The sequence below is a fragment of the Myotis myotis genome, unplaced genomic scaffold (assembly GCF_014108235.1).
Source record: "Myotis myotis isolate mMyoMyo1 unplaced genomic scaffold, mMyoMyo1.p scaffold_m19_p_7, whole genome shotgun sequence".
Lineage (NCBI taxonomy): Eukaryota > Metazoa > Chordata > Mammalia > Chiroptera > Vespertilionidae > Myotis > Myotis myotis.
In genome coordinates, this window is record NW_023416379.1 from 6,532,111 (window position 1) to 6,557,686 (window position 25,576).

At 42.7% G+C, this 25,576-nt stretch overlaps 1 protein-coding gene and 1 long non-coding RNA gene across 12 annotated transcripts in view; one reads left to right on the plus strand and one right to left on the minus strand.

Moving 5' to 3' along the window:
* Positions 1–18,473, minus strand: part of LOC118659775 — a 36,347-nt gene extending 17,874 nt beyond the window's left edge. Inside the window, exon 1 of the long non-coding RNA XR_004968700.1 lies at positions 18,336–18,473. This is a non-coding gene — a long non-coding RNA (uncharacterized LOC118659775). The remainder of the gene's footprint in view (positions 1–18,335) is intronic.
* Positions 18,474–18,501: 28 nt separating this feature from the next.
* TFB1M (transcription factor B1, mitochondrial) overlaps positions 18,502–25,576 on the plus strand; it is a 37,050-nt gene continuing 29,975 nt past the window's right edge. For all 11 annotated transcript variants that reach the window (XM_036316140.1, XM_036316141.1, XM_036316142.1 and 8 more), the window contains exons 1-2: positions 18,502–18,671; positions 21,188–21,339. In XM_036316140.1, coding sequence (XP_036172033.1) covers positions 18,539–18,671; positions 21,188–21,339 — 285 coding nt within the window. In that variant the 5' untranslated portion in view covers positions 18,502–18,538. The remainder of the gene's footprint in view (positions 18,672–21,187; positions 21,340–25,576) is intronic.

Sequence of the window (25,576 nt, forward strand, 5' to 3'; positions counted from 1 at the left end):
TGTGTGTTTGTGTGTGTGTGTGGGGGGGGGGGGTTGATGTGTGTTTGTTTTGGAGAAGCCAAAAATCTATATTCCTATATAATTTTTAATATTTTTAGTGCCACGGGTCAACCAGAACAGATAGGCTACCAGTTTTCAACCTCAGAGGTATTCCAATACAGGTCACATTCCACCTTGTTAAGGAAAAGTACAATGATTGGGGGAGCAGCTCTAGGAAAGCCCCAAGAATCTTCCTGCGAAATCCACAAAAGCTTTCCTGCCTTTTAAGGAACCCACACTGTCCATTTACGGGAAATTAACTCATTCATTGCCTGGAGGCACCATCAGTGGCCCGGAAATAGACAATTTACCAAATAATGGTGTCAGACCTTGAAAGAAATGATTATTTCATCCAGATAAGCACATTTTCTCCCTGTGCAGGAAAGATCGGGTCATTCGGGAATGGAGAGCAATAGAAAAGCAATCCCATGTGAGAAAGCACATTATTTTACACCAGAGGCAGCACTTGATATAGCAACACAATCAGATCAGAGTTTAATTACAGACGGGATTGTTTGTCTGTTTTGCTAACAGAAGAAATGTCACTGCTTAAAAGACAGTCAACTCAGTTATTAAAGAACTGATTCATCATCTTATTGGATACCCAACCCCAATTGCTTTCCTTTCTTGCTTAGAATATTTATCCATTTCAATATTAGATACAGGAAAATGTACACTTATCAAGTTGATATGTTTTAAATTGAATTACAACTCCCCATGCGTGTGCTTGTGTGCGTGTGCACGCGAACACATGCACACGCACACACACACATGCATGTGCACACACATCATACATACAGGGTTAGGCTTTCTGTGTTTTGTTTTCTTTTCTTTTGTGCTATTGCTATAGTGGTGCTTTATTACTTATTCTTTGCTTAAAATTCTATTTGTATATCTTTTTCCTTTTTTATAATTTAGAAGTCCAGACTGAATAGTGGGGAAAATTATGGTGGTAATGTTTCTATTTCGTAAAAATCAATTCCATTTTTAAATGAAGTGTTAACTTGAAAAAATGAGATTTTTTACTGCTAATAGAGCCATATATAAACTGACACCTCTCTAATCTGGAGATAACTTGTTTCATGACCTCAACAATCTAAAACACACCCAAGCAAATGAAATTGAACCAACGAGTGCATGAGAGCCAAAATAGATAAGAACAACAAGGAATAATGCCACCAACTCATGCAGTCAGGGCAGGTTTCCTTTAAGTCATTTTTAAACACTTTTATAAACATAATCTCATTTGGTCCTCTTAACAACATTAGAAGAAAGAAAGGGTTGGAATAGTTCCCCCATTTTTCAGGATTACCATATTAAATTTCATCTGCATCAAGACAATGATTGGGGCACTATGAATGATGCCAGGACAACAGACGTGAAGTGGCAGGATCCCAGGTGAACCGGAACATACAGTCACCGTAGATATGGCTCAAGCACTGGCGCCCTTCCGTCGGCAAGCCCTCAGGCCTTCTCTCAGAGCTTATCTGCTCAATAGGATTGCTGTATGTGTCACTTCCAGATCAGATTTACAAAGAAGAATATGTTCAATGAAAAGATCTTGATGCTCTCACAACCTTCGAAATAACCTGTGTTCCTAAATAAGTTGGGGGTTTTTCTTTTTTCACTAAAGTACTGGTTAATTAGCATCTTGACTTTTTTTTTAAAAAAAACCATGCCTATCAGCGTCAATATACTGCAGGTTATATACTCTGCCACTTGTGCTCTGTGCTGAGTGGGACTGCAGATTCCTACTGTAAAATACAGGCAATTTCATTGATAAAAATAACTGATAATAACTAATGTTAATTTAGCATTAACAATATACAAAGTAAATATTAAGTTGACATAAATTAGAGATTACTACATAACAGCCTGGTAATTGCATTAGAGGGCTTGTTTATTTGTTGCTATGGAAATTTCATAATTAACTGTTATTAAAATTATTGACTTGTTACATATCTATTATTTTTAAATTTGATTTTCTAATTAGTGTGATTAAAAATTCAAATTGTATATTATATTATGTTGAATACTTTGATTTATATTGTTTATTTAGACTGATTTTATGTTTGTATAATTGTACTTGAAGAGAAATAGATAATACACTAACTTCAAAGAGATTTTTTTTACTTGAGAATGGCAACCTTTCTCTAATTCATGCGAAGGTGTCCTATATGCCAGCAGCAGCCCTCATTCTTCCAACAACCTCAGGATGGAGAAGATACTGTCACGGCTTCCTCTTTACAGAGAGGAAAGGGAGGCTTAGAAATGTTAAACAATTTGCCTGATTCTGGTGAATGTTAAACCCTAATGCTTTGAGCCAAAGCCTTCCTGCTTGACTGCTGAACAGCGAGATTTGTGTAATTCTAGGTACCCCTCCCCCCAAAAGATCTCCCTTGCATTCCTGCCGCTGGACACGTCTCCTGCTGATGTCACTAACTCATTAGAAAACAAAGGTGATGATCACAGCAATCGATCGATCAATCGCAATGGGAGCATTAGCAAGCTAGCAGTGCAGTTCCAGCAGTGGACTTCCAAACCCAGGTGCTTGTGGTGGGCAGGAAAAACAATTTTCCTTCTACCCTCTGGTTTCTTCTGGCTGGTCTAATCGTCCCATTAATGGGAGGCAGATTAACAGGAGAAAATAACCACGTGTATCATGGGTGTACGGACAGGGGTTCCCTAAGAATATGCAGCAGTTAAGGCTTATATGCCATCTTGAGCGAAGGAGAAGGTGGCTGGGGTTGTGTCTGATACAAACAGTAAGGCACTTCATGTTGAAATGGAAAAGCAAATGTTTGGTAAGCAAGCAGGACAGAGAGAACTTAAATCAAACAGGCCTTGCTAGGTTCCTCCCTGTTCATCACACTGGTTCACATTAGACTACAGTATTAACGATAATGGCTCCCTCTCTGAGCAGGTCTCTAAAATTCTTTTAGGTCCTTAGGAGGAAGTTCAAATGTGCTGTGTTTATTATTATTATTATTATTATTTTTTAATAACCAGCTTAAAATAATCACTACCTTTAAAAAGGCATATTTGGGCCCTAACTGGTTTGGCTCAGTGGATAGAGCCTCAGCTTGTGGACTCAAGGGTCCCAGGTTCGATTTAAGCAGATTTAGATTCAATATCTGCCTTTGCCACTTCCCCCAAACCCTTGATCCCCTCCAGTCTACACTTCTAGTCATTCACTTGTCCAAGCCAGCAGCCGTGGAATCAGCCTTCACGCCTGCCTTTCCCTCTCCTCTGCCCACCCATCACCAAGAACTGTGCGCTTGACTTTCCAATACGTCACCACCAATGTGTTTTCCTCTCCATCTCTGCCATGCTCACCTGGTGTCTCCACCGTCTCACACAAGAATCGTTTGCCACCCGCTTACCCAGGTTCCTTTTTACACTCTTGCTCTTCCCCTCACTTCATCCAGACTGACTTTGCACCAGATCAAGGCATGCATTTACTTAAAACCCTTGCTCACCTATTGTTCCTAAGTATTAAATTCTACCCTGGCTTATAAGGTCCTACAAGATCAGGCCCCACCTCCTTCTCCAGTCGTCTTCTCCCCTTCACTCCCCTCTCCTCTTCTGCATAGTAGACCTGCTTTCAGATTCTCAAATACTCCCAGCTCCCTCCTACACGAAGGCCTTTTCCTGTGATGCTCACGTTAGCCTACTTAACATCCATTAATCTTTTAAAACTCAGCTTAAACATCAGAGTGTCTAGGTGAGGTCAAGCTTCCTGACCTTGGCCTTCCCCCATATCTGCCCCATCCCTGCTGGCCTGGGATCAGATCAGGTCACAGAGTGCTAGCTGCTCCCACATTGTACCTTTGCACTTCTTTCATAGACTTCATCACAGGTTGTAATTATATGTTGACATATAGTTATTACTTGATTAATGTCTGTCTTCCCCAGTAGACTGTAGGTAAAAATAGGAAGAGAGCATGTCTGTTTTGCTCACCATTTGGATCTCTATACTTAGCACAAAGCGGAGGTCACTAAATTCCTTTTAATGGCCAAAAGAACTATGTGGCTTGCCCTAACCGGCTTGGCTCAGTGGATAGAGCCTCAGCTTGTGGACTCAGGGTCCCAGGTTCGATTCCAGTCAAGGGCATGTACATGTACCTTGGTTGCGGGTACATCCCCAGTGGGGTGTGTGCAGGAGGCAGCTGATCGATGTTTCTCTCTCATCGATGTTTCTAACTCTCTATCCCTCTCCCTTCCTCTCTGGAAAAAATCAATAAAATATATACTTAAAAAAAGAACTATGTGGCTTTAGCAAATTACTGAAACTTTCTGAATCTCTCTTTCTTCAACTATAAAAATAAAAGGCTATTGACAAGACCTGCCTCAAAGGTCCTTGTGAGGCATAACTAAGGTCAGCATTGTGCAGCACTAAACAGAGTGGACATTCGATGCACGGCGGCCCTTCACACTATTATTTCCTACAAAGGCCATGGGCTATGGGAATTAGTTAGCATTTTCAAATTGCTTATCGTCCTATAAAAAGGGAAGATATTCACAAATAATTAAAACATGAGTTTACCAGCTTAGCCCATAGAAGGCCTGGCCTAAGGCAAAAATGTGAGTAGCCAACATTCAGGACACCTTATTTACACCTTCTCTCCCAGAGGCCTCTAGGAGCCCTGCTGCTTGAACAAATGACATCATGCGGAGGACTGCTGGGCACCCTCTCAGTGCAGTCCTTCCTAACTCCCCAAGGGTGACTACTCCTTCCTCCTCCACTCCCGTGTGTGTGTGTGTGTGTGTGTGTGTGTGTGTGTGTGTGTGTGTGTTAGGAAATAAAGTTCCTGAAGGCAAGAATTATTTGAAAAATCAATTGTTTTTTATTTCTATATCCCATTCAACCATATTAAGTACTCAATTAAGATAGAATGAATGAATGAATGAATGAATGAATGAATGAGGAATAAAATCCTACACAAAACAGTGGATATGTAGGAAAGACAGGTATATGTAAGAGGAGCCAGGCTGCAGGGGGAGGTAGTACCCACGTCCAGAACATGATTCTGAGAAGAGGGTTTTTGAAAGACAGACCAGAGGAAATGGAGCCTCCGCCAGGGGCACCTCTGGTCTGTTTGCCCTTCCCCACTTCATCATTTACCTGCAGCCCTCACCCCTGAGTCTGCTTTGACATGAGACCTTTAAATGTTTGGGGGGGAGGGAGGAAGATCACGGAACGGCTGTCTGACTTTTCATCTGCAAAATAGAGCTAATGACACTGACCTTCCTCCTAGAGCTATTGTGGGGGATAATTAATAATCGCGGAATCCATTGAGAGTATAAAGTGCGACATAAATGCTAAGTATTATTTCCATACAGGCTCTGCTGGCTCCTATAAAGTACAGTCTGGCCTCGGTGCCTTTGATTTGCTGTTATCACCTGAACTAGAGCAAACAATGCCTCCGTGTCATTAAGCAAATGCATAATGAATGCTATTCCTTGTGAAAGGTTACACAGCAATTTACCTTTTCTTCCCCCTTTGAATGGGGACATCCTCCTGTGAGAGGATTATGTAAACTAATGGCTAATGTCTCAAAGGAAAGGGGAGAAAAGCAGCAGCCATGGCAACCAGAGCCAGCAGGCCCACGCTTGGCCTCCAGGAGGCACATGTGTCCACCTGGGAGGGAGGGTGAGGAGGAGCTGGGAGAAAAGGGCGGGGAAGGCAATGCCAGGCCTCGGCCCCTGCGCCCTCATAGTTGGGAATGTGCGTCCTTTCTCCATCCTTACCGTCTTCCTCCAGCCCCTGGGTGTCCCCTTCATGCTCACTCGTGCTTTATCGGGGAGACTATGTTTTCCTTTGGAATGTAACCTTTTCTAGAGATAGGGGCTGGCAGCGCTGTGATCAGGGAGCCTTTATCCTCCTCCTCATTCCTACTGATGCCCCTTTATCTCCATAGAAACGGACCTCCACTCAAAGCCCTGCAGACACCAAGGCAGGCCATTAACTCCAGGAGCCATCATTCTAGAATCCTAAAGGTAAGCTACGGAGCCTGATGGAGACCACATTCTCCTATAAAAACGTGCAAAACTTGTTGATTGGTTCCGTTTCCTTAACATTAAAATATTGGAGCAGGAACACAGTTCCCTTACGTGTTTCTTTTAGATTTGACAAAAGAAGTAACGCATCGATTTGGTTTAGATTTTGCAGGTTTAGGCCGTTATGCCTGAGTACAGTTTTTAGGTATTCGGTTATTCTACAAGTTAAATCTTTAAATGTCTGCGTTAACTTTTAAACCATGTGTTTCAAAAACTATATAAATTTACCATGTGCTCCTCTCCCTATATTCCTTTAAATAATACCCAGACACAATTCTCATCTATCCCTCCATGTTTTACTGCCGTGATGATAGGGATTTTATGTCTCTTATTTGGCATTGCTGTTCATTGTCATTCCTCCATAAATCTGGGGGTTTTGCTGACCTGATTTTATTTCAGTATCCTTTCGAAAAATCTTTCCTCACTAGGCTTAGTTAATTCAAACATTGGCACTACTGGTAGACGCTATAAACTCTTAACATGGAACAAGATCGCCACCCAGTGGCCACGCTGGGCTTTACTTCTGTGCATCCTCCCAGATTTCTCTCTCTCTCTCTCTCTCTCTCTCTCTCTCTCTCTCTCTCACACACACACACACACACACACACACACACACACACACACATTTTCCCATTGGATTATATCCAGCAGAGATGTCCTTAAAGAACATTTAACATTTTTCAGATGAGAAAACCGAAGGTCAAAAAGGTTAACTTCTTTGGTCAAGCCCATAATGCTACAGTAAGACCCATGCCTCATGACATGCTACAACCTTAATTTTTTTCAATCACAGTACCTCAGAGCTGGAAATGGCGTTCAAGGTCAATCAATCCAAGGCTTCTATCAAAAAATGAGGAAACTGGGGCACAAAAAAATGGAAATGGCTTCTCAAGGCTCACATAGTTGATTGGCATAGCATGGCTTAGCCCGGCATGTATTTTCCTACTAGACCAATCTCATTTAAATGGTTTCTGTCTCTCCCTTAAATGATCAGAATTCCCGTCTTGAACAGGTGACCACAGTGTCTGAGAATAAAGGGGTCCAGTGTTTCCTTCCTCACACTAGGTCCACCGCATACGAGCCCTCAGAAAGGCAAAATGCATTCTCATGACTGAACTGCTGCTTGTTGGCATACACAAAAATGTTTCCCCCCTTTTTCTATACTTAGGAGGAAATGAATTTAAGTAAAGGGAATTAGACATTCTAACTGTGCTCTCGTTCAGCTTAAATACTTATCTCCAGCTCAAGATGTCTAGGACTTTCCCTGGCACGTGGGGATGATGCCACGCTGTATTTCAACCCCTGTCCTCTAACTACAAGGTCATCTTAAAGTGAGAAAGGTCTGTCACATTGAAGATCCCTCATCATCATTCTGAATAACTTTGAGTTTCTAAATTCCCAGGTGGAGCGGGGTCACAGAGCAGCAGGTACACGTTCTTGCCCACCTGTATCCTGAGTCCTCCCGAGTTCACCTGCAGCCCTGGTTCCTGGCATCTGGGCAGCCTCCGGCCTCCCCTGCCGTCTCCCGTTCCGAGGGCCTTGGGAGGTCCCCAGCTTCTGGCGGGAAAACTCTGAGTTGAGTTCCACAAAGTTTTTCAAAGGGTCCTCAATGGGATTGAGGCGTAGTTGTCCCAGAACCCTAACGTTACATTACTCTTGAACCACATTTAATTGGCTCTCTTCCTTTTCCCATTTCCTCATTTGTACTTCCTGGGATCGCCTCCCACGTAAATCACCATCTACATCCCTCTAGGGACGAGTCTGAGGTGACGTAAGCTACAAGGCGCACATTGTGAAGAAGCCCTTGCCTGGCCGTGGTGGTGTGACCAGTCCTCTGATCACAGTGTCTCCCACCCAGGGTGCTCAGTCTGGCCCTTATTGCTGTCCATGGCAGACTGACCATTGGAGCTTCAGACCCTTCCCTCCAACAAGCCTCTTTCACGGCCCTGGGAGGAGCCCGGAAATGTACTCAAACGGTTGTAAGTTTTTGTAAAATTTGCTAAAGTCAGACACGTTCGCCACAGTTAAAACCATGGTCTTTTTCCAGGTGGTATTCTAGTGGTACAGAACATTTTGGGAATCTGGTGAAGGGGAAATGGAGTTAGAAAAATTTAATTGAAATTTGGAAGGATGTTTTAGAACACTCCAGAATTAGACTCCAGATCTGTGTAAATATGGAGTGTCCTTTATGCTGTCTTTAAATTTTATGTATTTAAAGAACTGAGAGGAAAATATTAGATTAAAAAAGTAATGGGGTAAGAAACAAAAGCAATAGAAGGATATATAGAGCAATAAAATCAATAGAAATTTATTTCTATACCAAGATGTGAATTGCAACTAAAAAATTCATCATATCAAATGCAGTAATTTATAAAGAAGAATAAATAAATTGAGTAGAAGTAATGAATAGGCTTATGGATTGTTTGATAATGCAATTCATAAAGAGGAGTGAATCATAAGAATACTTTGGGAAAAATTAAATGTCTTTATTATGTGACACCAAATACTGACATCAATTAATATAATATAAACTCATAATGCATCACTACAAAAAGGACACCTATGACAAACTGGTTAATAAGTGTCATCAATTCAAAATTAAACACTGCACAAGAAACTTGGAATGCCCAAAAAGAAAAAAAAAACAATTAATACAGGTTTTCTAAATCTGACAACAAGCCTAACAATGAATATGACATAAACAAAAATGATTAGGGAAGATGCAAGGGATATTTCTAAACTATCAAAAATAAAAGCCAAATTCTAATCAATCATGGAAGTGTGAAAACTAAACTATCTTTCTATTGTCGCTGTGGAAAAATTTATAAATATTATCACATGAAGAGGCAACCAAAGAGTTTGCTTCCCTGAAATGTAGGGGAAATTATCAAAGAAGTCTAAAAATAGTTAATCAGTAAAAATGTTATGTTACTTTTCTGTATGTTGTGATGTTTGTCACATCTTGTGATTTTTTTCCTTATTCCAAATAAATATTGACTTTCATATCTATGTATCATAATTTGTATTCCTTTTGTTAAAGAGCTTCTGGGCTTCTGAGCCATCTCTTCCTAAGAATTCCACTAACAGTAAAGGGAACAAGATCTATGATTAATATAATGAGGTTATGTGATATCATGAACATAATACTATATAAATTAACAAGTGTAGCTATTGTAGCCCTAAGCCAGCACTCCCATTCCCCTCTCATAATCCCTCCCAGTCATAAGACCCCCTTAGCAAACTGTTTTAAAGACAGTCTAAAATTATAGGATTTCAGTCATAACATCCTGTGTATACATTTCACTGCACAATGTCACATTCTATAATAACCATTTAATGGTTTATGTTTTGTACTGACACTGAATTTGGTATAAATAGTTATAGCTTACTAGAATTATTCATTAGAATCACCCACCCTTCCTCACCCTCCTCCCCAAAAAGAACAAGGGAGGTGTTGAGCCCTAACCGGTTTGGCTCAGTGGATAGAGCCTCAGCCTGCGGACTCAAGGGTCCCAGGTTCCATTCCGGTCAAGGGCATGTACCTTGGTTGTGGGCACATCCCCAGTAGGGAGTGTGCAGGAGGCAGCTGATCGATGTTTCTCTCTCATCGATGTTTCTAACTCTCTATCCCTCTCCCTTCTTCTCTGTAAAAAAAAATCAATAAAATATATTTTTTTAAAAAAGGGGAGGTGTTGAATAGGCTAAAATAAACACAGCTTTTAAAATGGGTAACACTAAGATCAAATCACACATTTGTTTTAAGGTGCAACACTTGTGGTGCTATCCTTAGGATAATTCTCTGGTGTTCAAATTGTCAAGGCCTCTAAATAATGAAGCGAAAGAACAGAGTTAATATGCAACAGCCACGCTCAATAAAAATCTGCAGAAGGAAAAGTCATCTTTCATCAGAGCCACAGAATAACAAATTGGCAGGCAGTCCTCTGAGCTCACTTTGTCATATGTCACAACAACATTAGGGGAGCTACATCCTAACAGTTATTTCATTTCAGCGGCATCGGGGTATTAACAATTCATATGTTGATTCTATAGAACTAGATATCTATCTGCTGGACAAGTGTGTTCTGACGGGAAAGGAGAAGCGTAAGAGAACAAACACTGACAAAATACTCGCAATGTGTTGGCCACTATATGTGATTCATTATGATCCATTCTGGGCACTACCTCCTGTGGTATAATGATACAGAATGTTTTGTCACATGTTCATATTGCACACGTTTTGTGATGCTGTAAGTTATTCATCAGTCACGTTACAGTTTAAAAAACAACAACACTGTATTAGTTTTCTGTGGCTGCTGTAACGAACTGCCACAAACAGGTTGGCTCAAAATAATACCAATTTATCTGACGGCCCTGTTGTTCAGAAGTCGGAAGTAGGTCTCACTGTGCTGGAGTCAGCCCAGCTGTGTGTCTCCTGGAGGCTTTCGGGGAGGACCCATTTTCTCGCCTTTTCCATCTTCGAGGCTCTGCACACTGTGGAGGTTTGACGCTCGGGGCTCTTGACCCCCCTCTTCTCTATCTTCAAAGCCAGCAGCAAAGGGCGGCATCCTTCTCATGCTGCCCTCCCTCTGAGTCTCTCTTCCAGTTCCTTCTTCCACTTTGAAGGCCCCTTGTCATGACGCTGGGCTCACTCGGGTATTCCAGGATCATCTCCCTGTCTTAAATGCAGCGAACGTCCATCTGCGAGCTCAGTTCCCTTTGCCATGTAACCTCACATGCTCACGTTAGCCAGCGGAAGAACGGGAGGGGTGCTTTTAGGCAGCAAAAACTACATGTGCAAGGAAGAGAGGAAGCAAGAAGAACTTGGCATGTTTGAGGAACAAAGAAGCCCAGCGTGGCTGTGGTTCCCTGGGAAGGGGGACCTAAATGAGGCTGGAGACGGGCAGGGGTCAGATTAGGCTTTAAGGCCATAGCAAGGAATTGGATTTTTATTTCAACTGCAGTGGGAGGCCCTGGAGGGTTGTAGGCAGACGAGTAAAGTGATTGAATTTACGTTTTTAAGATCACTTTTCTGCTGAGGATAAATGGATTGTAGAGCGAGACGTTTAAAGGCTGTTGTAGGAATGTATGTGAAAGATGCTGGTGGGGATTGGAAGTCAAGTTGGGACATCAGGAGTTGATGGTGGCCCTGGCTGGCTTGGCTCTGAGGATAGAGCATCGGCCTGAGGACCGAAGGGTCTGGTCATGGGCATGTACCTCGGTTGCAGGCTTCTCCCTGGGCCCTGGTCGGGGCTTCTGCAGGAGGCAACCAATCAGTGTTTCTCTCACATCAATGTTTCTGTCTTTCCCTCTCTCTAAAAATCAATAAAAAAATATCCTCGGGTGAGGATTAAAAAAAAAAAAGAGTTGATGATGTCAATTGGCTGTGGATATGGAGGGGAAGGAGAGACTGACTAGGTTTCTGGAGTCGCCTTATGGGAAAGTTTGTGGGGAGACAACGTTTCATGAAGAAGAGTAAGCATTCTATTCGAACGTGCTAAGTTTTAGAGATTGTGAGGTATCCCAGTGGCTCAAAACAGGCAGTTACATACGCAGGTTTGGAGCTGGAAATGTACGTTTAAGACGCGTCAATATAAAGGTGGCATTAAGTCCTTGAAAATTAATGAGACCGCTTAGGAAGAAACAGGGGAACGAGAGAAGAGGAGCTTGGATTGAACCTTGAGAAATCACACCCTTGAGAGTTTGGGTGGGGGAAGAGAAGTCGGCGTATGAGAAAGAGAAAGCCATGGGCTACGGTCAAGGTTGAAAGAACAGGACTTGAAAAAGAGGTTAACTGCCAGTCCACACAGCCCGGAGCTGCGGTGGGAGATGCTGCAGTCAGACTACCTGGGGTTCGGGCTCCTTCTCTGTGAGTCGAGTTGTGTGAGTCGAGTTGTGTGAAACCTGGGCATCAACTTCTCAGCACTTCAGTGTCTTCGTGAGTAAAGGAGGCAATGTGTGCAGATGTACAAGTTAGCATGGGCTGGTCTCCTAGAATTCAGCATGCTACTATAATCGCTCACGTTAAATAAGGAGAGAATAGAGGTGTCCCCTGGATTTGGGAACATGGAGATCCTTGGGGCGTTTGACGACAGCAGTTTTAGAAGTGAGGGTGGAGTGAGCCGAAGGAAGTGAGACTGTCAGAACGGCAGGTTTACCGGACTTTGGACAGGGTTGACTCTACAGAGGGGCTGGAAATGGGGCAGGAGCTGTAGAGGCCTGTTGATGCCAATGACACATGTAGGTGCTCTCTTTTTTTCCTCACTCCTCCCAAGATCGCTTCCTTTTCTTCAAAAGCTGTAGTGGGAGGGTTCACGGTAGCTTGGCCTTCCCCTCCCCTATGAGCGTCCACTCTGATCCCTGAAGCCGACACTAAGCCTAGACTCTCATCTTAGGTGAAGGAAGGAAGCTGCCAACCTAAACTTTTGACCAGGATGTCGGTCTGGTCCTAGACCCCAAACCGGAGTGACATCGCTCTGTCTGGGAAATAATAAGCATGCTGGTTCCAGGTCACTGAACCCAGTCACTGGAATTCATGGGGGCTGAATGCTGGTTTGAACTGAACGGTGGAGAACAGCGAGGAGAGTGATGATTTGGGATGACTCAGGGAAGTGGGAGTCTAATAGGGTAGAGGAATAGGGTACGTGCAGCAGTCTGAAGGCCCAGGGCTCCAGGTGGGGCAAAAGGGAACTGAGAGGGTGCCAACAACCTCCTCCTCAAGGTCGCGGAAGCTGCCCTATCCTCCTTCACCGGCCCCTTCTCAGTTGGAAGAATAGGCAGCCAGTTGCTACGTATTAACATCAACTCACTGACTTGTCTGCAAAACTGTGTACACAGGAGCCCTGCAGGGACTGAGGTAGAGAGGAGCAAAGATCGGGGACCTAGAACAGAGAAAGAGGGATAGATGTGGCCTTATCTAGCAGTCCGCCCATGATCCTTCTGCTAGGGCGGGGTGGGGGGCTGTCACCACGATGTCAAAGGAGACCCATCTACTTGTTGAACCCAGAGCCTCCCATTCACAGATTTAAACGCACGGAAAAGCCTTAAACGCAAGTGTGTTCATAGTTTTATTTATTCTTAACCTTTTTTTCCAATTAAATGTTGAGACAAACTTATACACTATTAACATAAAAAGGCTAATTTATTTTTACAATGCCCTTTGAAGGCGCTGACTTTTTCTCCATTCACAAACGATTTGCTTTGCTCTGTAGGAAAAACCCAAGTTGACTCATCCTGAGTAGAAAGGGCTGCCCATCCTCACCACCCCATTAGGATCCTGACAATAATTCACCGATCTCCAGGGATAATCAGTAGGCTTTCAAATACCGCCTGGGCCAGTGAGAAACACTATATTTAAAGAATCGTTATAACTGTTCCATGGTTCCCTCAGGCAATTAACCTGTGCTGCTGGCCATAAATTGCCCGGCTTCTGTCCCCACAGAGTAAGTATTTGGTCTGTCTGCTCGGAATTAGCGTGCACTTTCTTCTTCCCTCCAAGTAGGCCACTCCTTTGTGAACGGTGGGCATCAAACAGCCATTAAAAAGGACTACACGTGTGTAAAATGCAGCTCTTAATATTTCTCTGGAGCATTGAGTCATATTATACAGAATTATAAAATACTATCAGAAAGGGGCACTTTACATATCATAATAGTCATTTTGTAAAGTTCAATTTGGCAATTCTAAGCCACATTTAATTTTCTCCGAAAATTCCCAGGTGGCAGGAAAATATTGCTCTTTGTGGCTTTCCTGTCTCTTTCAGGGAACGGGTGAAATGACAACCTTTTAGAAGTAGCACTTCCTCTATAAGTAGGCACTAAATTACTTATACCAAATGAAGCCACATATTCATTTACATTAAAATAAATGCTAAAATAATAATAAGTAATTTTCCTATATAACCATTCTGGGATTTGTGCAAATTAGAATTGTGCATTCTACCTTAGTATCACTTAGAATCACTTGTAATTCTTCATCTTCACTGATAGGTGGAGCTAGTAATTTCTGTATTAATTACAATATTTTAGCATATTAAAATCTATATCTAGATGAAGCAGACACTTCAAAGCTTCAAAACTGATGAAACTGCATACTTCTCTTTTCAGGGATAAAACCATTTGCATTAATATGTGAAATACACTATTAACACACCCCCTGCTGATTGCATGTGCTTTGTAGGGAGTAATGCATAATTTTCTGAAAATGAAAAGACTGAGAATCAGATATTTATGATGATAAAAATTAGATCTCAAGAACTATAAAAACTTGGAAGATTCTCCTAAGATGGAATTTTTTTTATTCAGTTCAACAATTATTTAACACATACCAGAGGTACAATATAGTCAGAAGATCTGAGTTTGAGACTCGACTGCACCCTCACTGGCCCTGTAGCAGTGCTCACTGAATATCTCTGTAAACCTCCATGAGGGATTCAAATGAGAACAAAGGGAAGTAACATGGGAAACTGCTTTGTCAATAGGTCATAACCTCACAAATGTTGACTATTTAAGATGGCATGGTATAAGACAATAATTCTCATATTTAGACCTGGGGGCACGTTCTTAGGAATCCACATTCTCCATGGAAATGTGTTTTTGTTCTTTTTAAAATTTTGTTTGGTTTTTACGCTGGTGTTAATCTTTTAAGGAGTTCATGTGGGCACATTCTGAGCCATCTGAACTTTCTCCTGATTGTTGCTATGCAACCTGTGTATTAAAGATGACATTCGTGCCAAGTAATTCCACTTCAGTTGTTTCCACCCTAATGAAAATAGACCCAAGCAGACTTATTATGTGGCTTCTATGTTCCTTTAAGAGAAAAGCAAGAGACAATGGCAAGCATTCTGCACAAAGATTTGGTGTTAGTTTGGATCCAGAAAACTGATAAGAAAATTCAATCATTACATGGCACATTGGTACTGAACTTTTTTTTTTTTTTAATTTCAGAGAGGAAGGGAGAGGGAAAAAGAGATAGAAACATTGATGATGAGAGGGACTACCGGGGTCCAACCCCAGCAGGTCCAGAGGTCCCCAAAGGTGTGGACGGAGTCAGCGAAGAAGGAATGACATGGAGACAGCGTTCAGTTGATCAGCAGCCTAGCCAGGATCTCCAGCGAAGTTGTGGTCAGGATCTCCAGCGGAGTTCTGGTCAGGATCTCCAGCAAAGTTCTGGTTAGGATCTCCAGCCAGGTTCTGTGTCCATGTTCTCTTGCTAGATTCTCCAGGTTCTACAGCCAGGTTCTGTAGCCATGTTCTAGTCAGGTTCTCTTGCATTGTTCTATCCAGGTTCTGTAGCCAGGTTCTCTCTAGGTTCTGTCTCTTAGTTCTGTTGCCAGTTTCTGTCCAGGATCTTTTGCCATGTTCTCTCGCTAGATTCTGTCTCTAGGATCTGTTGCCAGTTTCTGTCCAGGATCTTTTGCAATGTTCTCTCCAGCGAAGTTCTTCTGTCTCTAGGTTCTGTGTAGGTTCTGTCTTCTAAGTTCTGTCTTCTAAGTTCTGTCTTCTAAGTTCTGTGGGTTGCTGTCTTGTTACATCTGTATTTATACCAGTTGGTTCAATCCTATCAATCTCTATTCCAAAGGTTAGGGCGTTTCTTATCTCCATTCCAGGGAGTAAAAATTATGTAGCTTAAGCATGATTGTTCATAGTTAAAGTGATTAATTACCCGCGTGGCACATAGTTAAGAGGTTTTATTCCCTCCCTAACTTCAGGGGAAAATCCCTACCTGGGGAAACAACCTTTCTCAGAGACCTTGGTTAAAACACATAGTGCCAAGAAGGTGAGCAAACATATTAAGAACAGTATGCCATATATGCCAGGTCCCTTGAAACAGCAAGCATGGACCGGCTCCCGGCAAGGGACTCATAGATCGACTGTCTCCTGCATGCCCCACACTGGGGATCAAGCCTGAAACCCAGGCATGACGGGGAATCGAACCATCACCTCCTGGTTCATAGGTCTACGCTCAACCACTGAGCAACACCGGCTGGACAGTACTGAACTTTTTTACAAAAGAATCCTGCCAATCAGCATAAAGAGCAGTGATTTAACGTTGTGTATCATTTGTGTTGGTTTGTAGCTTTGCATATACTTATTTTAATTGTATTTAAGTTAGTCCCATGGAAACTGTAAACTTACAGTTTACTCAGATTTATATTGTATAGATTTGCATAACATTATAAAATTAACACATATTGGTTAAATAATTAACATAAAAATTTAATACTTGAGGTGTGTGGCCCATGAAATCAGAACTCAGAAAAGAAAAAAAAAAAAAAAAAACAGGTTAAATCTTCTCTCTGTATTTTGCTGTGCATCGTGGAAAGTCAAATGCCCTCAGCTCTATCTCTTCACAGTCAAATAAGGATGATCATCCGATCTTCAGAGGACCATTGTGAGGACTGAAGGAAACAATGATTATCACTGCTAGTGAATGCCTTCTTGGGTATAGTATGCTTTGGTTACAATAAGGGCTCTGAATCAAGAGTTTAGGCTTTTGGCCTACATTTCTATGCCACCTTGAGCAAATCATCTTACCTCTATGGGAGTCATATCCCAATTTCCTAAAGCTAGGAGGTGTGTCAGATTATCTCACAGTTCCTCCTAAAATAGCTATAACAGAGGGTGGTTGGGTTTTCCATGTCATACCCATAGTTACTTGGTTGTCCATTAGCTTTATTTTAAACTTACTACTCTGAAAAGTAAAATAAAAAAATTAAAATTCACTTGTGATCGATGCAGCAATTTGCAAAAAGGATTAGAAAAGCTAAATTACCCTATCTATCAGACAGATTTGATATTTCTTTGCTTTGTTGTTTTCTCCGGTATAATGGAGACAGAACTCATATTTGAGCCTTCTTTCTGTACTTGGATGTAGCATCGTAGGCAAATCAAATGACCTCTCTACACTGCCTGCACTGCTTACAAAGCAGGCTCTGGACACAGACTTGTGGATTCAAATCCTGAGTCCACCACTTGTTAGCTGTGCAGCAGCCTAGGGCAAAACGTTATGTTTTGTGACACTTACTGAAGTAATAGTTGTAAAGCGCTCAGTCTGGGACTTTGGGAAAAGCTCAGTGAATGTTGGCTATTATTAGTATTATTATGTCCCTTCCCTTTCATCCTTGGCTTTCCGGTTCTGGAAGCAGAGGCTGAATACTGGAAGCGTGAAGGGGCAATAAGAAAACTGGGGAAAGTAAACGAGGAGTGGCAACCAAGACTCGATGCAAAGCAGACTAATAGCAAGAGCAGCCATATCATGCAAGTCGGGAAGCTTAGATTGGATCTGGGTCCCACAATTTTCTGGCTTTGTACATTTCACTAAGTTATGACCTGAGTTTTTGTTTCCTCTGCTCTAAACTCAGGCTAGTAATTCTTATTCTACTTACTTCAGTGTAAAAGTTCAGAAACAAATATTCACTATACACAAAAACACTTCCTAAAGTCTCATGTACTGAACAAGGAAGTTTTTCTCTTTGATGTATACATTTTTTTTCCTGGTATATAGCTCTTCTTTTTTTTTTTTTTAAATTGATTTAAGGTATTACATATGGGGGGGAAGAGCTAATTCTACTTCTCACCTAGCAAACCGTGCTGACAGTTTTTTAAACCCTCTGGGCACATGCACCTTCTGGGTGATTATAGAAGCAACAGCCGCCCTGGATTGCAGGTTTACCATATGCCACGTATTGCACGAGGTTCTGAGCGACCTCTTTCGTTTAGTGCTCACAATTTTAAGGCAGACATTCTGTCCACTTAACAGATGGAAAAACTAAGGCTGAGACAAGTTAGAAACCTGCCATCCGCCCTGTGGTGCAGAGGTCCTATAAACATCTAACCATAAAGCAGAGTTGTTGTCTTTTAATATATTTTTTATTGATTTCAGAGAGAAAGAGGGGGAGAGAGAAAAACATCAATGATGAGAATCATCCATTGGCTGCCTCCTACACGCCCCCCTACTGGGGTCCTGGGGATCAAGTCCACAACCCCGTGCCCTTGACCAGAATCCAACGCGGGACCGACACGCTACCCACTGAGCCAAACCGGCTAGAGAGTTGTTAGCAACCAACAGAGATAAAACTGTTTATCTCTAATCACCAGCTTCCCCGCAACTATTAGGAACGTCCATCTACGTCCAGTCAGCCCAGGCGGCTTGCTGAGCTGAACGAATCCGCGCATCCCCTCCGCGACCCTGCCAACGCCCCGCCCAAGCCGGAGAGGCGGAAAACAGCGGACCCCTACCTGCACCGCCTTTAGCTGCACACTGCGCCTGCGCGCTGAGAGCGCCCGGATTTCCTGTCCGCGCTCCAGTTCCTCCCGGATACTGTCGACCAATGAGGTGAGCCCGGAGGCGGGCCACAGCCCTGCAGGCTCCTCCCCCGCCGGGAGCGTCCGGAGCCGCGGGGGAAGGTCCGCGTGAGGCTCTGACGGCCCCGCGGAGGCGCATGGCGGCCTCCGGGGCGCTCGGCACTTTCCGTCTCCCGCCGTTGCCCACGATTCGAGAAATCATTAAGTTGTTCAAACTGCAAGCGGCGAAGCAGCTCTCCCAGAACTTCCTCCTGGACTTGAGGCTGACAGGTGGATGGCTGCCCCCGCCGTGGGGGCGCGGGGCGCGGGTGTCCGGGGTCAGGCCCAGGCGTACACGCGGCCCGCAGTCAGGCCCTTCCTCCACTTGCTGCTAAAAGACCCCGCGCCCCGCAGACGCGAGCAACGCGTTGTGGCCTCGGACCCCCGCGCTCGGGCGTTTGCGGGCTCTGCGGGCGGGCGGGCGACGCAGCCCCGAGGGGAGCAGGGGCGGTGCCGGGGCAGGCGGGTGTGGGCGGTGGAAATCGGCTGCGTTGACACTGAAATGGGGCTGCACGTGCCGGCTAGGTTACCTTTCCGCGCGGTTACCCGAGTTTAGATTTGTGCAGGGTTAGTTTTTTTGTGGGGCTTTTTAAAAATTTTTTTTTATCAGTAACTTGTCGCAAAAGAGTGTCAAACGTTTACTTGTTGCATCTAAGAAGTCCCCGAGGGCGCAAGGACTCCTTGGGGGATGCATCTCGAACAAATCCTGCAGGTGCTGGAGCCGGAAGTCGGAGTGAAAAGGGCCAGGTCTGCCCGCAAGGGGCTGAGGTTTTAGTAAGTTTATGTCCCGCTCCGGCTGCACAATGCAAGTCACCCGTGCGGCGCACAGTTGCATGCGTTTTGCACGTGTGCACATTCGTTTAACCACCACCATTTCCTAGGGATGTTCCCTTCCAAAGGACGAGGCTGCAGGAACCGATGACACGTGTCCGCTGATGTCAGTGTCGGAGCACATTCCGTTTTTGAGGTTTTGATACTCTCTTTGGCCCCTCTTCAGATCAGTGCATCCCACCCAAAAAGTTCTTTTTCAGTTCAATCAAGTACCGTCCACAAAGCACAACTAAGAAGTTCTATTTCTTGGGCTTGGAGCCTTTATTCTGCCACAAGTAAATAGGACTTGGGGTAAAATACCTTAATTCTGCTTCAGTTTTTTAATCCGTTGATTGAAGGAAGGTCCTACAATAAATAAGACCCACCGCTACAGTTATTTGGCTCTGGCAGTAACCAGCATCAGCCTTTTTTGCCAGTCATTAGCCACATTCTAGGTATAAAGCACCCTTCTCAGGACCGAAAGTGTAGGTCTTTATTATTTTTAAAAGATTTCTTCATTTGTCTTTTCTCATTGAGCCTTTTATTCTCCCCTGGGAGTAAATTCCAGAATCTAGATACTCTCCTCTCTTCTATGGGAACCAAAATGAAGGGACATTAAGGTACTTGTCTGAGGTGAGAAGCTCAGTGGGAGCAGAGAAGACTGAACCCAGGCCTAGTGACTCACCTGTGCCTCTGTGATGGCATTTGTACTTGAAGAAGGCACTGCCCTGCCTGCTGTCGCTGCTCTCCACTTTTAAGAGAGAGAATATTAATTCACTCCATCATGCCTGTGCTCAGTGGATCGCCTCTGTTCCCTCTGGGAGGCAGTGGTCCGAACCGGAGCCAGGATCGGCTTTGGAATTTACACCTGAGCTGGAGCCCCCTGCTCTTCCCCTTGGTTTCTAGATGACCTTGTTCAGATACAACAGGCGAGGGAGATGAAAAGCGCAGAGGAGTTGAAGTGGGACAGTGAGGATTTGTGGTGAGAAAGCATAGGAAGCACCTGTGCCAGACAGACGGCCCGAGGGTGCTGAGCCCCGCCTGCACCTGTAATAGACAAAGCTGTTTTGCGATGGATGAGAGCCTTTCTCGCTCTAAGCCTACAGAGGTCAGTTCTCAATAACAGACGCAAAAATGGGACTAGACGGTGTCCCGGAACACTGCCAGGAAGTGCTGTTTGTTTTCAGTGACTACATTGCCGACACTGCCAGGCGGCCCACTTGCTTGGGTTTTAGTAGCTCAGTCAGTAAGACCAGCCGGTTGTGTTTCAGAGTGATAATTGGTTGCATTGAATCCCCAGTAATCTGCTTTTCCATGATTTCTTAAGGTCGGCTAACTTAAAGAAGTAGATTAATATTTTAAAATGTTAACTTTTCCATATCAACTCGAATGTTGGCAAAGCTTAAAAACCTCCACTGCTAAATTTAACTTCTAACTGAAAACGACCAAGAACCCCAATTTCTGCAAGTCTTAGGATCTAGGAACTTGTTGCCAGTGCCCTATTGTCCAGCAACCAGAGATCTGGAGGTGAAAATGGAGACTGCCCGCACTTTTTGCTTCTGGATCTTAAAACAGCAACATTGAAAATTCTAATGTGAAACTAGTCTTGTCCATTCCAATGTCCGATGCTCAACAGGTGTTAAGTGGTACATGCTTAACCAGCCCATTCTTCTAGGAAATGATTGGTTTGGAGGAGGAACACAGTAATCCTATTCTTTGTTAAAGGACTGGTACTTCTCAACTGTGATGAGATAGAATGATGAATGGCCACTATGTATGGGTTGAGGTTGAGAGTTAAATAATTGGCATTAATATTGTATAAAAAGGATTAGTTGATGAAGTAGTGGCTGATAAGAATTTGTATTGATTATTTTTTTAATGCCATGCATTAAAATTTGCCAAGATAATCAAGATAACTGAGACTTTCTTTTCTCCAGATAAAATTGTGAGGAAAGCTGGCAATCTGACGAATGCGTATGTGTACGAAGTAGGCCCCGGGCCAGGGGGAATCACCAGATCCATTCTCAATGCCGGCGTTGCTGAGCTTCTGGTGGTGGAGAAGGACAGTCGCTTCCTTCCTGGACTGCAGGTGAGATGCTTAGTGTCTTTTTAAAAACCCAGTTGAAATCTTTAGGCCAAGACTTAAGCCCCACCATCCCTGAGGATTCGATCGGTTACGGTCCCCAGGCTCCATCCCAGAGATTTGATTCGTTGTCCGGAGGCCTAGAAGGCTGCGTATCTAACGCATCCTCACGTGGTCCGTTGACCAGGATCGAATGAACCTGCTATTGTAAAAACACGAAACAAACTCACTGTTCTGTGTCACCTTTCTAAAAATCTAATATCTGCGGGCGTTATGGCCCATCCCTGGAAAAATAAATAAGGATAAGTAATGGTAAAAATGACTCAGCATGACTTCTGAGAGCTTCATTTAGTTCAGAAAATTATTTCTACAAGCAGAAGATGGAGAAGACATTGGCTTAACTGCGAGACTAATAGTTAAGCTCTTAGGCATTCATAGAAGAGCATTTTTAAAGTGAAGGGATGGAGTAGTACCACTTTGTGCATAGATTCAAGATGAGGTGTGAATGAAGTGATACGTGCATCTTCAAAACAGTCTTCAAAACAGTAGGTACTGTTATTGCATGAGAATTACTTGAAGGAACTGGGCACTTTTCAGCTAGACAAGAGAAGCCTTGAGTGAGGGAATTCAAAGCCGCCTATCAAGGTTGGCGGGGAGAGGATAAACTTGTTTTGATCTTTTCAAGGAAAGAATTAAAACAAATAGGTGGGAAGTGAAGAAAGCAGGTGCAGATTTAAAATTAAAAGGGACAGCCCGGGCCAGATAGCTCGGTTGGAGCATTGTCCCATGTACCAAAAAAGGTCGCAGGTTTAATTCCTGCTCAGGGCACATACCTAGGTTGTATATTCCATCCCTGCTCAGGTATTTTCTCTCTCCCTCTCCCTGGCCCCCTCCTGCATCTCTCTGTCCCTTCCTATCTCTCTAAAAATCAGTAGAGACATATTCTCAGGTGAGGATTAAAAAAAATAGTAAGAAGAAGGGACATACATTTTAAAAACGTTGGCAAACAGTGATCTTTTTTAAAAAAATATATTTTACAGAGAGGAAGGGAGAGGGATAGAGAGTTAGAAACATCGATGAGAGAGAAACATCGATCAGCTGCCTCCTGCACACCCCAACTGGGGATGTGCCCGAAACCAAGGTACATGGAATGGAACCTGGGACCCTTCAGTCCGCAGGCTGACGCTCTATCCACTGAGCCAATCCTGTTAGGGCCAGTGATCGGGACACTTAATGATTGAAGGGCCTTTGATTCCCCCAAACTAAAACTTTAAAGAGCCTTTAGCAATTTATTAAAGGTGAGTCCAATAGAATAGTCAAATTATCTGCATGATTATTTTCATACCAGAGGAACAGTTGGTTTTAAATTAGCGCACTCTAATACTTACGTGTATGTGTATCAGTGGGAAAATATTTAATTTCTGTCAGAACACTCTGAGAAAATTTATTTGAAAATCTAGGGCTGTATGTGCATACATCTGATTTTTAAAAGAAACAGTGATTTTTTTTCTTACTATTTTGCTATATCCCGATATTTACTTGGATCTAATTTTGCCAGTCTTTATTGACAGAATTGTTTTCAGACTTATAAGTTTATTTGTGGATATTATGTGGTACATGTTCCCTGATCACATGTGGACTTTAATATTGAATTTTTGCTTTGAGCTGCTTTCTTATTTTAAGAACTGTATCTCAATTGGAAGTGGAAGTGGGGATATTATTTTGGGTGAGATCATAAGATGAGAAAAAGAAACTGAACGGCACTACATAATCTCTCAGGCTTAGTCATCCAGCCCTTTGTGGACCTAGGGACTACTCCTCTGATATTTGGCTCTTAAAGAGACTTCTTAACCCTCAATCTCACCCAATATGACCTGCAGTTCTTTCTCATTGGGCAGGGAGGTGAATCACATTTCTGTCCGTCCCCATCTTAATTCACATATTCTCTCTGATTTCAACTAAAGATCTGCGAAGACAGGCTTTAAAAAAACAACTGCACCCTTTTTATCTCAGCTGTGCTCCCCACAAGTCCCCGCACTCCTAACCCACCTTGCTTTATTGTCTCATTAGCTTTGCCGTCATCTGACACTGTCTCTGTGTTCTTAGGTGTTTGCTGTTTCTTGCTGCATCTCTACCATGTGTGAGTGAGTGCCCGGCACATAGCGGGTGCTCAGTAAAGCCTCACTCAGGAAATAAGAAGGTTGACTCTCTGTGTATATATCCGATTAACTGACTAAGTGTGTCGTTTAACAGTGAAAGTGAATAATTGTGTAGCATTCATTATCAAAAAGTTTTGTGCCCTTTTTCTAAATATAAGTAGGTTAATTTCCAGGTAAATTACTTTGCAAAAAATGTATATTTGACTTAGATGTTGCTGTAGAAGAAGCATGATTCTTGGTGCCTTGTGTGCAGGAAGGGAGTCTGCCTTAAAAAGAAATGCTGGATACTAAAATATCAAATAGACTTCTTTTTCCTGTAAAGAATGTTTCAATATGTAAAACCACTTTCCTTTCGAAGTACTAAATTAATCATAAAACCGAGTACGGGCAGGAGGAGAGCGACCTATTTTAAGGGTTCCATTTTAGTGACTTCTAAGCTAATAGAATTACTTTTTAAAGAAATTGTAATAATTTATGAAATGTCTTCTAGTTGAAAGTATGTCATTTGTAGCTTAATTCAATTCTTATACTGTTATCAAGAGGCAGCTTAGAGGAAAGAACACGGTGATGATGGAGGTCTCAGTACCCACATGTAGTAAAGGAGGAACATCTCTAGTCTGTGAAAGCACTATAGACCGTTGTATGGTGAAGAACTCGGACTCGAGTGTCAGACTCTCTGGGTTCAACCTCAGGCTCTACCATGTACTAGTTGTGTGACCTTGGCGGGTACCCATCTCTCCGTCACTTTGCCCATAGGACTGTTGTGAGAATTAAATGAATACTTCCTATTTAGTAAGCAATTAGTGCAAATTTTTATATAATTAATCAATTAAATGATTAACCTCATGCTTTATACACCCCTGTTAATTAAGGATTGATCAGGAGGTGCTGATCTGGAAAGAGGTATAGGAGAGAAAAGTCATGTTATTTCTTTGGACTAAAAAAATCCTCAGTGCTGTGTAAACAGTGGGGCTTAGAATTTCTCCTACATTTTCTTCCAGGTTATTATATAGCTATAGCGCTTTGTTTGGTATTTTAGTGCTTTATTGAAGGTGTGTGGTATATGTCTTGACATATCCCAGTGTATCTTTAAGTGTTAGCATACAAACCTACAGTAGTCTACTTGCTTCTCTCCTTTGAATGCTCATTGTCATACTTCCCCATATGTTACACAGTTCACCATACAATGTGATTTTTCTTTTAAAAGTCAATTCTGTGTTAAAGAGATTACTATTCTGTGTGTATTTCCATCTAGTATCATTTTCCTATTACCTGAAAGATTTTCTTTAGCATTTCATGTAGTGTAAATCTGTTTGTAATATATCTATCGGCATTTATATGTCTGAAAAGTGTTTTGTTTTGTCTTCATTTTTTGAAACACATCCTGGCAGCATCCTTTCACTACTCGTAAGGTTTTGTTCCCCTGTCTTCATATGTTGCTTCTAACAAGAAATCTGTCATCCTTATCTTTGCTCCTCTGTCTTTTTTCCTCTGGCCTTTATATTTTTCTCTTTATCTGTTTTGAGCAGTTTCATCATGATGTGCCTTGGTGTCATTTTCTTCATGTTTCTTGTTCATGGGGATCGTTGAGCTTCTTGGATCTGCAGGTTTTCCTGTGTTCTCTGATGTCCAATGTCTGCATATTGTTGTTTCAACTGTTTTGGTTTATTTAAGGCAAAAGAGTGTATTTGATCCCTTACAGTCCATCTTGTCCAGGGTAAGCAGTTCCTTTAAATTAAAGGCTTATTTTGTGGAATTTTGGAAATAGGAAGGCAGTGGTTATTGTTAGTATTATCTCTGGGTTTTATAACAGGTAAACAGAGTGATTATTTCTACTTGACAAAGTGGAAAGTTCACAAAATGGAGACTCAAATAGGCTGGTGTTCAAATCTCAGGTGTATCACTAGCTTTGTGACCTCGAGCTTATTGTTGAACCTTTTTTAGCTTCAGCTTTTTCATCTGGGAATAATAGTTACCTTGGGTGGTTATTGCAAAAATAGACAGGAATTTATGTAAAGAGCCTGGTATATATTGCAGTAGCCAATCAGTGGTTGCTGTTATAATTACTCCCCTTCTCGTCATCC